The 12,843-nt window shown below is 44.8% G+C and overlaps 1 protein-coding gene across 6 annotated transcripts in view; it reads right to left on the bottom strand.

Annotated features, from left to right (window-relative positions):
• The window catches only part of LOC108704030 (protein bicaudal D homolog 2), a 47,557-nt gene extending 38,124 nt beyond the window's left edge, over positions 1–9,433 (bottom strand). For 3 of the 6 annotated variants that reach the window (XM_041590984.1, XM_041590985.1, XM_041590986.1), the window contains exon 1: positions 9,016–9,432. In XM_041590984.1, the coding sequence (XP_041446918.1) occupies positions 9,016–9,258 (243 nt within the window). In that variant the 5' untranslated portion in view covers positions 9,259–9,432. Of the gene's footprint in view, positions 1–9,015 lie in introns of all 6 variants that reach the window. The other 3 variants (XR_005967079.1, XM_041590983.1, XM_018240395.2) reach the window with 2 other exon arrangements.
• Positions 9,434–12,843: the final 3,410 nt, after the last annotated feature.

The raw sequence follows: 12,843 nt of genomic DNA, 5'->3' as shown, positions 1-12,843 counted from the left end.
GGATTAGAGTGCAATAAAGCAGCCGGGGTGTTTGTTAAAGGGGCAGATCTGAGATTTATTGGATAGTATTTATTCTAGATACCCTCAAATCCTGCAGATAAAGGATGCGGCTGAACATAAGAGTATAAATAATATAATCAGGGATTAGACTACTGAAACCATCATTCTGCCCAGTCAATGCCCTGTAGTCACCTCTCGGCACAAAGCTTTAAAAAAATAAAAATAACCACGTCTGCGCCCGCTCCTTCCTCTACCCGACCTGCAACTACTTTCATCTCAACTGCCAACATAAGTCAAGGTCAGTTCTGCCTCAGGTCTGTTGATCAGCTAGCTTCTGCTACAATGTTTCAGGAGTCAGAACCAGAAGTGCAGAGAATATAAACAGAAACTGATTTCAACGGCAATTACATTTAAAACCAGCGAGTATAAGGAATTAATTTACAATGGGCATTTGCCTAATAATAGAAAATATTATTCTAAGCAAAGTTCCCCTTTAAAAGAAGACGAGACAAAATAACCGAAGACGCCGTGGTGAGATTCCACTCTTTGAAGTGTTTCCCAGACATTCTTGCAGATCATTAAAAAAAAAAAAAGCCAGCCCCTCCCACTGCGTAGCCTCGCCTCTAACACGAGACGCTGTTCCCATTCATAGGGCCACACGAGGGGCCAAAGCATTTCTCAAAACAATTGGCTTTAAGTGAATCATTGGCAGTGATTCAACCCGTGTCTGGGGCAAGTGAGGCAGTGTCTGTGCCCCCGGCTAAAGCTGCGCAGGATCCCACACGACCCCTGGGTACAGGGAGGGCAGAAGTCGCTGACTACAGTGGGTCGTGTTGTAAATTATTTTGTTTTTGGACTTTTTAAATAGACAGTAGAACAAAGGAAGGAAATTCTTTATGTCTGTACACAGGCAGCACAGGAGCTGGGTGACACCATTACACCAACCCTGTTATTGCTCCAAGTGGAAGCTGCCATATTAGTTGGCTCAGAAGTGCCATTGTACATGGACTGGCAGAACAAGAGCACCCCTAGTGGTCAGACGGGTGGTACTGCTGCTATAGGGGCAATGATGATACAATGTATCAATATCTGTGTAATATTCACTGGAAACTGCACTTGAATGGTGGGAAGTTGCAGCAGATATTGCACTGGCGCATTCATAGGGCAATAACTGCAGGTTGAACCCATAGCCAATAACTGGGGTTCCGACTAATGCTAAAATCTCCTTTGTAACGGCATATGGACTTGTTACATGAGAAGGGCAAAGAAATCTGATTCCCATAAAAAGACAACACTGGAGGACACAGCGAATGCAGCAGCAGCACCTGCAGGCGCATGTTACTGATGTGTTCTGTTCTGGCAACAAAGAGTGCATCTCAAACACAGAACAGCTGTGTGTGTGGGGAGGATGATAAATACAAACACATGAGTGAACATTTCCTGGGGTCTATTTGTTTTCAGTGGGTGTAGTTGCCCTTGGAGAAATATTAAATATGAACCTCCATGTGTGTCCACTGGCCACATCCCAACATATCCCTCTGTGTGTGACCTGCTCCATAGACACCTATTTGTTGCATCTCCAGCAGGTTTCATGGTTTCCCATACTGGAATGACCCCCCTCTATAGGGCACTTAAAGGGGTTGTTCAACCTTAAATGAACTGTTAGTATGATGTAGAGAGTGATATTCTGAGACCATTTGCAATTGGTTTTTATTTTTTATTATTTGTGGTTCTTGACTTATTTACCTTTTTATTCAGCAGCTCTCCAGTTTGTAATTTCAGCAATCTGGTTGCTAGGGTCCAAATTACCCTAGCAACCAAGCATTGATTTGAATAAGAGACTGGAATATGAATAGGAGAGGCCTGAATAGAAAGATGAGGAATAAAAAGTAACAATAACAATACATTTGTAGCCTTACAGAGCATTTGTTTTTTATATGGGGTCAGTGACCCCCATTTGAAATCCGGAGGGAGAAAGAGTCAGAAGAAGAAGGCAATTAATTCAAATACTATTAAAAAAAAAGAAAGAAGACTAATTGAAAAGTTGTTCATAATTGACCGTTCTATAATAAACTAAAAGTTAACTTGAAGGTGACCCCCCCCCCTTTAACATTCTCAGTGACAGACTGTATGGCAACTCCAACTCCAGCAGCTAGTCCCCCCCCCCCAGCCAACTCCTTCTCTCACTTTCCCAAAGAGACAAAAGTAATGTCGCCTCTGTGGCCCCCCTAATTCCCACACTTTGCTCTCGGGGGGGGGACATTCCTTCCAGGAGAGGAATAAAGGGAAATCTGGAAGGGGGGGGCAGAATAATTCCCTCTGTTTGTTTGTGCTGAGCGGAGAGAGGGGGGTCCATGAATATTCATGAGTTTCTAAATGAACTGACTCCCCCCTCCTCTCAGGACACATTTGCCCCCCTGACACCCGCTGGACTCACTTGTGATACAACTTTATACTGAGACTCAATGTGCTGGAACTGCTGATCCCGGGACACATCTCTATTCCCAGCACTGAGACCCCCAGTAATGTTACAGACCCTTGTGCTTCTATAAAGGTCGGGGGACATGCTCAGTTTTGGGGAGATTAGTCACCCAGCGACAAATCTCCTCTCCTTTACGACAACTAATCTCCCCGAATTGCCTCCCGTCGGCTAGAATGTAAATCATAGGCAGGACGGCACTCGGAGCGATTCGTTTTCCGAAGTCGCCCGAAGAGGGAGGAAGTTCGAGGACATTATTCGCCCCAAAGGAGAGGAGATTTGTCACTGGGCGAATACACTCCCCGAATCTGAGCGTGTCCTGACCCTAAATGGCATATACACCCACAAATAAAGAAAAATTATCATTTTAATCAATTTCCCAAAATCCATTCTGTTATTGTGTCTGTCCCTTTCTCTGCACTGCTGCCTCTGACTCCTGATACAACTTCCCAATATCCATTCATTCCTCATTCTCACTGGGTTTATAGATCTGTGTAACTGTCATTGTGTCTGTCCCTTTCTCTTCTCTGCACTGCTGCTTCTGACTCCTGATACAACTTCCCAATATCCATTCATTCCTCATTCTCACTGGGTTTATAGTTCTGTGTAACTGTCATTGTGTCTGTCCCTTTCTCTTCTCTGCACTGCTGCTTCTGACTCCTGATACAACTTCCCAATATCCATTCATTCCTCATTCTCACTGGGTTTATAGTTCTGTGTAACTGTCATTGTGTCTGTCCCTTTCTCTTCTCTGCACTGCTGCTTCTGACTCCTGATACAACTTCCCAATATCCATTCATTCCTCATTCTCACTGGGTTTATAGTTCTGTGTAACTGTCATTGTGTCTGTCCCTTTCTCTTCTCTGCACTGCTGCTTCTGACTCCTGATACAACTTCTCAATATCCATTCATTCCTCATTCTAACTGGGTTTATAGTTCTGTGTAACTGTCATTGTGTCTGTCCCTTTCTCTGCACTGCTGCTTCTGACTCCTGATACAACTTCCCAATATCCATTCATTCCTCATTCTCACTGGGTTTATAGTTCTGTGTAACTGTCGTGTCTGTCCCTTTCTCGTCTCTGCACTGCTGGTTCTGGTGAAACAATGTATCAGAAGTCAGATTTCCTCCAGGTCTGTTAACCAGTTGGTTTCTGTTACATAAATATCGATACAGTCGTGTTTCAAAGCCCAGCAGGATAAATCCTTCTCCAGTTGGAAGTCACAATACAGATGAAAATGTTCTCTAATAACACGACAACAATAAAATAATTCCGCCTGAACTTTACTCGTTTATCTTATCAGACTCTCAGGTTGGGGGCAGGGATGGTTCTTCATAGTCAGTAAACAATATGGCAGCTCCCACGTGTGTGTGTTTGTGTGTATATATAAATACAGTTACACGTCACAGGGGGGCTCAGTTCTTGTATAACCCTCGTATACTGAACGTTATTTGTTGATGAAATCCCCAAAACAACAAGCCGAGTATTTGAGTTTTATGGGCCACTAATGGGCCACGTGCAGAACATGCTGGTATGTATTTATCATTCCTACCTTAAGGCTCAATGCACTTTATTAGCCACAGTCACGGAACTCACATTTCCAGCCCAAATGCCTTGTCCTGCCCAAGAACCAGGGGAGCTGCTATTTTACTAGGGTTATAATTAGGCAGTTCTGCTTAAAGGGGAAACAACATATAAGGGGAAAACACACAAATATATATAAATATAATAGTTCAGTAAAACATACAGACATGGGGTACAGGGGACACAAGTAGATTCATTTTGGCATCAATGAAACAGCGCCCCCTGTGGTCAGTCGCACATAGAATTACTTAGTGTTAGAGCTCAGCATCATCCGGCTACAAGGGCCCAATACTGGGAGCCACCCCAGTGCAGATACAGAACTGATGGTTTGTGTGAATGTCATTAATAAGCTGTGTCACACTGACTGGGGTAGTCTGGACCTAGAAGCTTGCAATCGGATGCTGCTCATATATGAGATGAAAGTAGAGAGCTTTTATTATTGGCCAGTGCAGGTGATGGGGTTCCACAAAGACCAGTCTCTTCCCTGAATCCACATGATTCCCCCGCAGATCATTGTCCCTACTCTCTCACACGTGGAGCTGGTTCTGCCATGATTAAAGGGCAACTAAGAACGGAAATAAAAATCTGTTCCATTATTATATTTATTAGAGTGTCGCACAGTGCAGTACAGTAGAGATTCAAGCCTGAGAAATAACGAAGGTCCTGCCCAAAAAGGCTGATTATCTAATGTAACTTATGGCTACAGTATGTGTCCCAATACACCAACGAAATAAAATGTCTTCACACTGTGCCGTGTCGGAGAATATTGTTGCCTGTGCCATTGGCCGGATATTTGAATTTGATTACAGGGCACAAGGCTGTTGAAATGCATCATGGGAAACCCCCATCTGGGGAGGTGAGCTACGGGGTGAGGGTCAGAGCAGTGATACCCCTTTAACAAGTCTGTAAATGTAAACTGTATGCGAGGCTTTATTTCCCCTTTAATGTGTCTGTACCCACTGCCTGTGTATTTACTCGTAGGGTGAAGATGCGACTCAGTATAAATCCCTGATGAGCGGGTGCACTGCTTTCCTGACTCACAAACACACTAAGAGAGAGAACCCCCTCCCGTCTCTCTGGACCCGATTACCCCCCAATACACTGACGCTTGTTGTTCCAGCGCCGGGAAACAAAACACTCACACAATGAATCACTCGCTTCCCGGGGGGTCTCTGGCCCTCGGACTCCCCCCATTAGTCACATTCAGCAGAAGGAGTTTTCCTATCCCGGGGGCCAAAGATCAATGCGCTGGAACAACTGAACCCCCCCAAATCCCCTGTAATAAATCTGCTGCTAATAACAACAAAGGGAAAATGACGCTGTTGCTTTATGATGCGCCCCCCCCCCGTCCCTTCCCATTGGGGTTTTTATTGTGCCCAAAACCCTGGCGTTTGTTGCGTTTCGCACGTATTTATTGTAACTTTATTCCCAGGGACACGAGGCCTCGGCTGCTCAACATCGACTCGTTGGCCTTGGGGGGGGGGTCAGTGTTTATAATAAAGTGATAAAGGGCCACAATCTTGAACTTTAAATTATAAATTTCCATTTCTAAAGATTTGATTTAATTTCCAATCATCGCAAATTAATTCTGTATCATTAGAAATTCCCACTAGTGATCACATGATATAAGTTCAGCCAATAGTTTCCTTGCGGAGCTTCCTTATCCCGTAGTCTTTATTATGTGACAACTCAGTCTCGTTTTCTAGTTTGTTGCCAAAACGACCAACTCCCCAACCAAATCCCGACCAGGGGGAGTCACATGACTATTGGGCAAGGACTGAGATTTGTGTCTGGGCTGCAGGAGCCCAACAAACAAAACGCTCTCTTATAGTTCAGCTGTCACTCACAGACAAGTGTCTCTCCCTAGAAACATTCGCACCCCAATGAACAGCTGGGACCCCCCACCCAGACAAGCAGCTGATGGTACAGAAATATCCAAGAGAAACATGGGGGGGGCAAAACAAACCTAAACATGCAGCCTTCTGAGAGCCAATCAGAAAGGAGATCATTATCATCATCATTTATTTATATAGCTCTGACATTATATTGCTTAAAGGGGTAGTTCACCTTTAAATTAACTGTTAGTATGATGTAGAGAGGGATATTCTGAGACAATCTACAATTGGTTTTCATTTTGTAATATTTGTTGTTTTTGACTTATTTAGCTTTTTATTCAGAAGCTCTTCTATTTGTAATTCCAGCCATCTGGTTGCTAGGGTCAAAATTCCCCTAGCAACCATGCACTGATTTGAATAAGGGACTGGAATATGAATAGGAGAGGCCTGAATAGAAAGATGAGGAATAAAAAGTAACAATAACAATACATTTGTAGCCCTACAGAGCATTTGGGGTTTTTTTTAGAAGGGGTCAGCGACGCCCATTTGAAAGCTGCAAAGAATCAGAAGCAAAAGACAAATAACTATAAAAAAATAAATAATGAAAACGAATTGAAAAGTTGCTTACCATTGGCTGTTCTATAAAATACTAAAAGTTACTTTAAAGGTGAACCACCCTTTAAATCTACTCCCTGCTTGTTGGAGGGTGCAGGGAGTTGCACTGTAGAATAAATACTGGAAATCCTGAGTGTAAATAACACAAGTGTGACATTAGTGTGCAAATACCCCCCCCCCCTGTGTGACTTGTGCATCATGTGACTCCTGTCAGGGCAAATTAGTGAGAATTCCTGAAATGCCACAAAGTGAGAGGGAAGCAGCGAGAGGTGGAACAGACTGGGAGTGAAAGCTGGGGGGGGCACTGGATATTTAGAGACATTTCTCACACACGGGGGAGACGGGACATAGTGATTGTGAGACACACGGAGTTGCTGAACACTCACACTGACAATACATATGGCAGCTCCCAGCTAACCCCACACACAGTGCTAGTGACTATATATCTACAGTATATCTATATCTGTGTGTCTGTGGCACCTGCACTGGAACGGCTCTGGAATTCTGGGAATAAAGAGCAAATGCTGTGATTGGTTGTGGCACAAGTGGGGGTGCAAATGAATTGTCAGCAGTGAAGTAAAATCATATCACAGTGACAAATGTCGGGGAGTCACAGATCTACCTGTGAAATCAATTCTGCCCCCCTAAGATAATATGTACCCCCCCCCCGGCATTCAGCCCTCAGCTGGGAAATAGGAGTCGTTCCCTGCAGGAGTCAGTGACACAAGTGTATGAGCCCAGGGGAGACAAAGCTGCAGATTTACTAATAATGTCCAACATGTGACACACTCACTGCCCCGACTGACTGAGCAACGTCTCACTCTAATGCCCCGGGGCAGCGACTCGGGATAATCAGCCTCGGCTTGTGCTCCCAGCGCTGGAGCTGGATGGGAATATTGATGGGAATACCAATAAGAATACTGATGGGAATACTGATGGGAATACTGATGGGAATACTGGAGGCTGGAGTTGGAGGAGCAGATGTCTGTGGAAAAACCACAGAGGGGGCTGAACGCGCAGACTCCCAGCACAGGGGCAGATGCCACATCCACTGAGAAGGGCAACGACTGTCGGATCTGATGTGCCAGGAAGGAAGGGCCCTACAGCCCAGCGGAAGGAATCATTATGGAAGTGGGAATTCTCAGCCGCTGATCCCTCTTTTGAATACAGAATAACCAGAAGCAGCTACTTATGAACAGCACAACTGGATCTGGAAATCAGAATCTTAACCCATTGCAGTCCAGGCACCTGTACCAACTTGCAGCATTACTCCCTGGCACCTATATATGTGCAGTACAATGTGTCAGTCTAATTGCCAGCGTTCTAACTGCCAGCGCTCTAACAGCCAGCGCTCTAACAGCCAGCGCTCTAACAGCCAGCGCTCTAACAGCCAGCGCTCTAACAGCCAGCGCTCTAACAGCCAGTGAGTCGGGCACATTTCGATTGCAGCACCTTAACTGAATCAATCCAACTTTTAAGGTCATATAATAGGGGGATTCAGGGGGTGATCACAAAGAGTCATTATAAGCGCAGGGTGGGCCCAAGAAAGGTCTTTAGAGCTGAACCAGTGGTGGGGGCAGGGGGTGAGCACAGAATGATTCTGCAGATGTGAATAAGGGGCCAAATAGAAGTAAATGTAAGAGAGGGGCCCAGAGGAAAGATCCAGATAAAGACCAGTCGGCCGAAGGAAACTCTGAAATGAAATATAACTCATTGAGGATAGAAAGCCCTTCCTGCAGAACTAGAACACTAAGCACCACAACCAGCTTCTAGCAGAGACTGAGAACTGCAGTTCTGCAAGTCTGATTGTTTTAGACAGAACAGCAGAGAAAGAGGAAACCTGCAGTAGGTGCAATAATAATAATAATAATACTAATAATACTAATAATAATATTAAGTTGGTCGGTTGGAGAAAGTCTTTATGGGACAGAACAGACTGATCCATTTATTATTGGCTTGGGGTCCACTCTGTGCTTTCTTGTGCCATGAGAAGAATCCCCAGTGTTTTGCTTCTTTCCAGAGAATAATCTTGGGGAGTAAGTGGCACAATATTCACAGTAACTGCCCCCCCCCCAGACACAGAGTTTATTGCCCCAGGGCAGTTTCTGGGCACATCCCCCTCACTTGTCATTGTTTTACCCCAAGAACATTTATATTTCTCAATTAGGATCATCTCTATGCTGCGGCTGAATGATAAATTATATTTTATTACACACTATATACGATACATTAGATTATACACTAATTATTATATTACATTATACACTATATTATATACACTATATATGATACATTCAATTATATTATAGACTACATTATTATACACTATATTATATACATTACACTATACACTATATATTATAATATTACACTATATATGATACATTATACACAACATTATTATACACTAATTATTCTATGATATACATTACACACTATACATGATTATATATTACACACTATAATACATCATATAAATAATAAGATCCCCCCCCCCCGGTACCTCTTTGAGCTGCTCCAGTTCGTGTCTTTCCGTCTCACACTCGGCCTCGAGTTCGTCCATTTGCTGCTTCAGTTGCTGCTTCTCCTCCAGCACCGCCAGTCCGTACTCCGCCGCCTGGATCTTCTCCCGTGTTGTCTCCGCCAGTTCCCGCAGCAGCCGCCGAACCTCCCCCCGCAGCCATTCCGCTCCGGACTCCAGTAACAAGCGCTCGTACTCCTCCTCCTCCGCCGTGTTTAGTGCCATGATCCCCGGCCACAGCTCAGGCGCCGCACCGACCCCCTGTCCAGCCCGGACTCCGCATTCCCTACCGCAGGCTGCGCGCAGGGAACGTCTGTCAATAGTGGGGGCGGCTGAGGAGGGAGCGAGATGACAAGTACAGGGCGCAGCCTTCCTGCAGACGCAACACTTTGCACTCGCTCCCTAAGCAAAAGACGGGCAGTGCGCATGCTCAGTAGCGCAGAAAAGCCGGAAGGCGGGGCCAAGACTAAGGGCAGAACATCTGGAAGCTGAGGGAAGGGCAGGATAGTTTAAAAATTGCCGATAATTCTTGGCAGCGGATGTTTGCTCCAAATAGACTGGCCCCCGGGCCACAATGAACTGCTGCAAAACCTCAATCATTTCTCAGAGCTGCTTTGTACGAGGCGCCACCTGCAGGGCATCTGGGGAAGTGCATGAGGCTGAGGTTCAGTTGGAAGATCCTTATTAGGAGACGAGGGACTGTGGGCGGAGTTATCTGATAAACATTTTCTGAACAGACTTCTGGGCAACAGAGCTTGCACTCTAACGCTACCAGCTCCAATGTCATGTAGGGGCTGATCTAAGCTCCCTATCATCAGTCCCTGTCCCAGTGAGCTTACAATCGAAGGTCCCTATCACATTCCCATCAGTCCCTGTCCCAGTGAGCTTACAATCGAAGGTCCCTATTACATTCCCATCAGTCCCTGTCCCAGTGAGCTTACAATCGAAGGTCCCTATCACATTCCCATCAGTCCCTCTCCCAATGAGCTTACAATCTAAGGTCCCTATCACATTCCCATCAGTCCCTGCCCCAGTGAGCTTACAATCTAAGGTCCCTATCACATTCCCATCAGTCCCTGCCCCAGTGAGCTTACAATCTAAGGTCCCTATCACATTTCCATCAGTCCCTGCCCCAGTGAGCTTACAATCGAAGGTCGCTATCACATTTCCATCAGTCCCTGCCCCAGTGAGCTTACAATCTAAGGTCCCTATCACATTCCCATCAGTCCCTGTCCCAGTGAGGTTACAATGTAAGGTCCCTATCACATTCCCATCAGTCCCTGCCCCAGTGAGGTTACAATCTAAGGTCCCTATCACATTCCCATCAGTCCCTGCCCCAGTGAGGTTACAATCTAAGGTCCCTATCACATTCCCATCAGTCCCTGTCCCAGTGAGCTTACAATGTAAGGTCCCTATCACAGTCACACACCCCTCCTGAATCCTTTGCCCCCCCTTGCTGATGGCTCTTTGCCTAGTTTGTGCCAAATGGTTGACCCACTGACCTGCATTTTCCTTCTTTTTACAAAGTAATTTTATGGCATTTCTTTTGGCTCAACTTGGCAAAATTTTCCACTTCATAAAAGACGGCCGAGTCCAGTTGCAGTTGATAAGGGGCACTGCCCATATACAAGTACCAGGCGCAGGTTACACATCACTGACCTGTTTGGCACAGAGTTTGCTCATTTCCCTGCAGATTTAAGGAGTTACAAAGTAGTGCCAAGACTTTCCATAGAGTCCCCTGTACAGTGAATAATCCTAAGAAAAATAATATCCCAAAGCTGCAGCTGGAGGTGCAACATTCATATAGTTACCCTGTATCTTTAAGGGAAAGTACACCCGGAGCTCCCCCCCCCAAAGTAACGTTAAAATACATTTAAGAAGAAAAGAATCTTTATAGCGGAGAAATAGTTAAACAGGGAGTCTCACTAGTGGGAATATATTTATTTATTCCAAATTTAAAATACACCCACATATTAAAAAACTAGACATAGCAGCAATGTGTTAGGTGCAGCGTCAATCCATTTGTTTCATTAAAAGTAAAATAACACATTTAATTGAGTAGCCGGGTGTTCAAAAAAGATTCCCATACAAACAATACTAGTGGGTGATAAGCAAATATAAATCCTTTCACAAAATTGAGAGGCTACAATGAAGGCATCCGCCTGGCACTGCCCAATCCTTTAGTCCCATTACTGCGAGTCCACCCCGATGCGCATTTCACCCATAGCTTTTTCAAATCCCCTTAATAATATAATATATTCCCAGTAGTGAGACCCCCTGTTTAAGTTATTCTCCGCTATACGGATTCTTTTCTTCTTAAAGGAGAAGGTAAGTTACTGAAGCAGTTTATTGCCAATAGATTAGCTGCAATAGTGCAAGCTATAACACTATATTTATTTATGTAGAATGCTTTACCATACCTGAGTAATTAGCTCTAGAAGTTCTCTGTTTGTTAAGGATAGCAGCTGCCATATTAGCTTGCTGTGACATCACTTCCTGCCTGAGTCTCTCCCTGCTCACTCATAGCTCTGGGCTCGGATTACAGCAGGGAGGGGAGGGAGAGAGGAGCAAACTGAGCATGCTCAAGCCCTAGCCCTGGAGGTTTAAGCTGAAAACAGTTAGTCTGATACAGAAGCCCATGAGTACACAATAGAAGGAAAGAAATGTGATGTTTCTTTTGACAGAGGACTCAGAGCAGCATTACTTTGAGGGTTTACTGGTTTATTTATATAGATCTTTCTGATAAATCTTACTTAATTTTCCTTCTCCTTTAACAGTGAATAAGCCCCCAGCTGTGGGTACAAAGCCAAAAGAACTTTTGGTTCCAACCTTTCATGTTTGAGGAATGAGCAGCGAAATGTAAGTGCCGTGTATCACAAGTGCTTATGGCACATCAATAGGGATCAGTGGAATATTCTGGGATATTTATTTGGAATATACAATTATATCAGTTATATGAGGGGCTGTTTGAGTGTTTGGTCTGTGCCCAGAAGGTTCAGCCAATCCGCTTGCAGCTTTTGTAACTTCATTAGGTGAAAGGACTGGGGGGCGGCTGGCGTTCCTCTATTAAATGAAGTAGAAGTTGTTGGTGCTGTTGAGCCCCCCCTTGGGTTTAAGGAACAGACGTCTCGACCCCACACCAGGTACAGGGACTAAGGGCAGGTTTTGGCAACAAGAGAAGCCGCTCATTCAGCCAAACTTGTTCCAAGAGACACAAAAACTCCCCCAAGTATCAAAAGTAGCTGCAACTTGTTATTTAGATTATTGTTCCTCTCTGGGGGGTGAATACACTGATTATATCTACACTGTCCTACATCCAGGTCCTCATCTTCTATCCACCGACTGGTTGCCAAGGTCATTCACCATAGCAACCAAATGTAGGGGGATTTCACAAATAGACTTTGAGTGTACATATTAAATCCCATCCACAATGGACCAGACTTTTCTTGCCATGTCTCCCTCTGTACCCACCGTTTCCCTGATGTAAGACTTGGGCTGGTTGGTAGTTCGGGGGGCACATTTCGGGGTACATTACACTCCATATCACTTAATAAACACCTCCAGGCACATATACAGTATAAATATAAATACACATATATAGGAATCTCTGACTCCATCCACACTGGCAGCTGTCGGGCCCCTTCCCTGTGAAATAGAAACCCCAACAGGCTCAAGATCAGGTCTCAGTCAGGCAGAACCAAGTCTAACAGGGGGGTCGTCGGCACAGAGAAATCCAAAGCAACTTCAGGACTTGGAGGAATTCGGTGAAACTATGCGGCCGACTAAGCCCAGAAGCAGCTGCTGGATACT

This window comes from Xenopus laevis, chromosome 4L (genome assembly GCF_017654675.1).
Source record: "Xenopus laevis strain J_2021 chromosome 4L, Xenopus_laevis_v10.1, whole genome shotgun sequence".
In the NCBI taxonomy this organism is placed as follows: Eukaryota; Metazoa; Chordata; class Amphibia; order Anura; family Pipidae; genus Xenopus; species Xenopus laevis.
The sequence above is the reverse complement of the archived record's forward strand: the minus strand, read 5'-3'. Positions and strand labels throughout refer to the sequence as shown.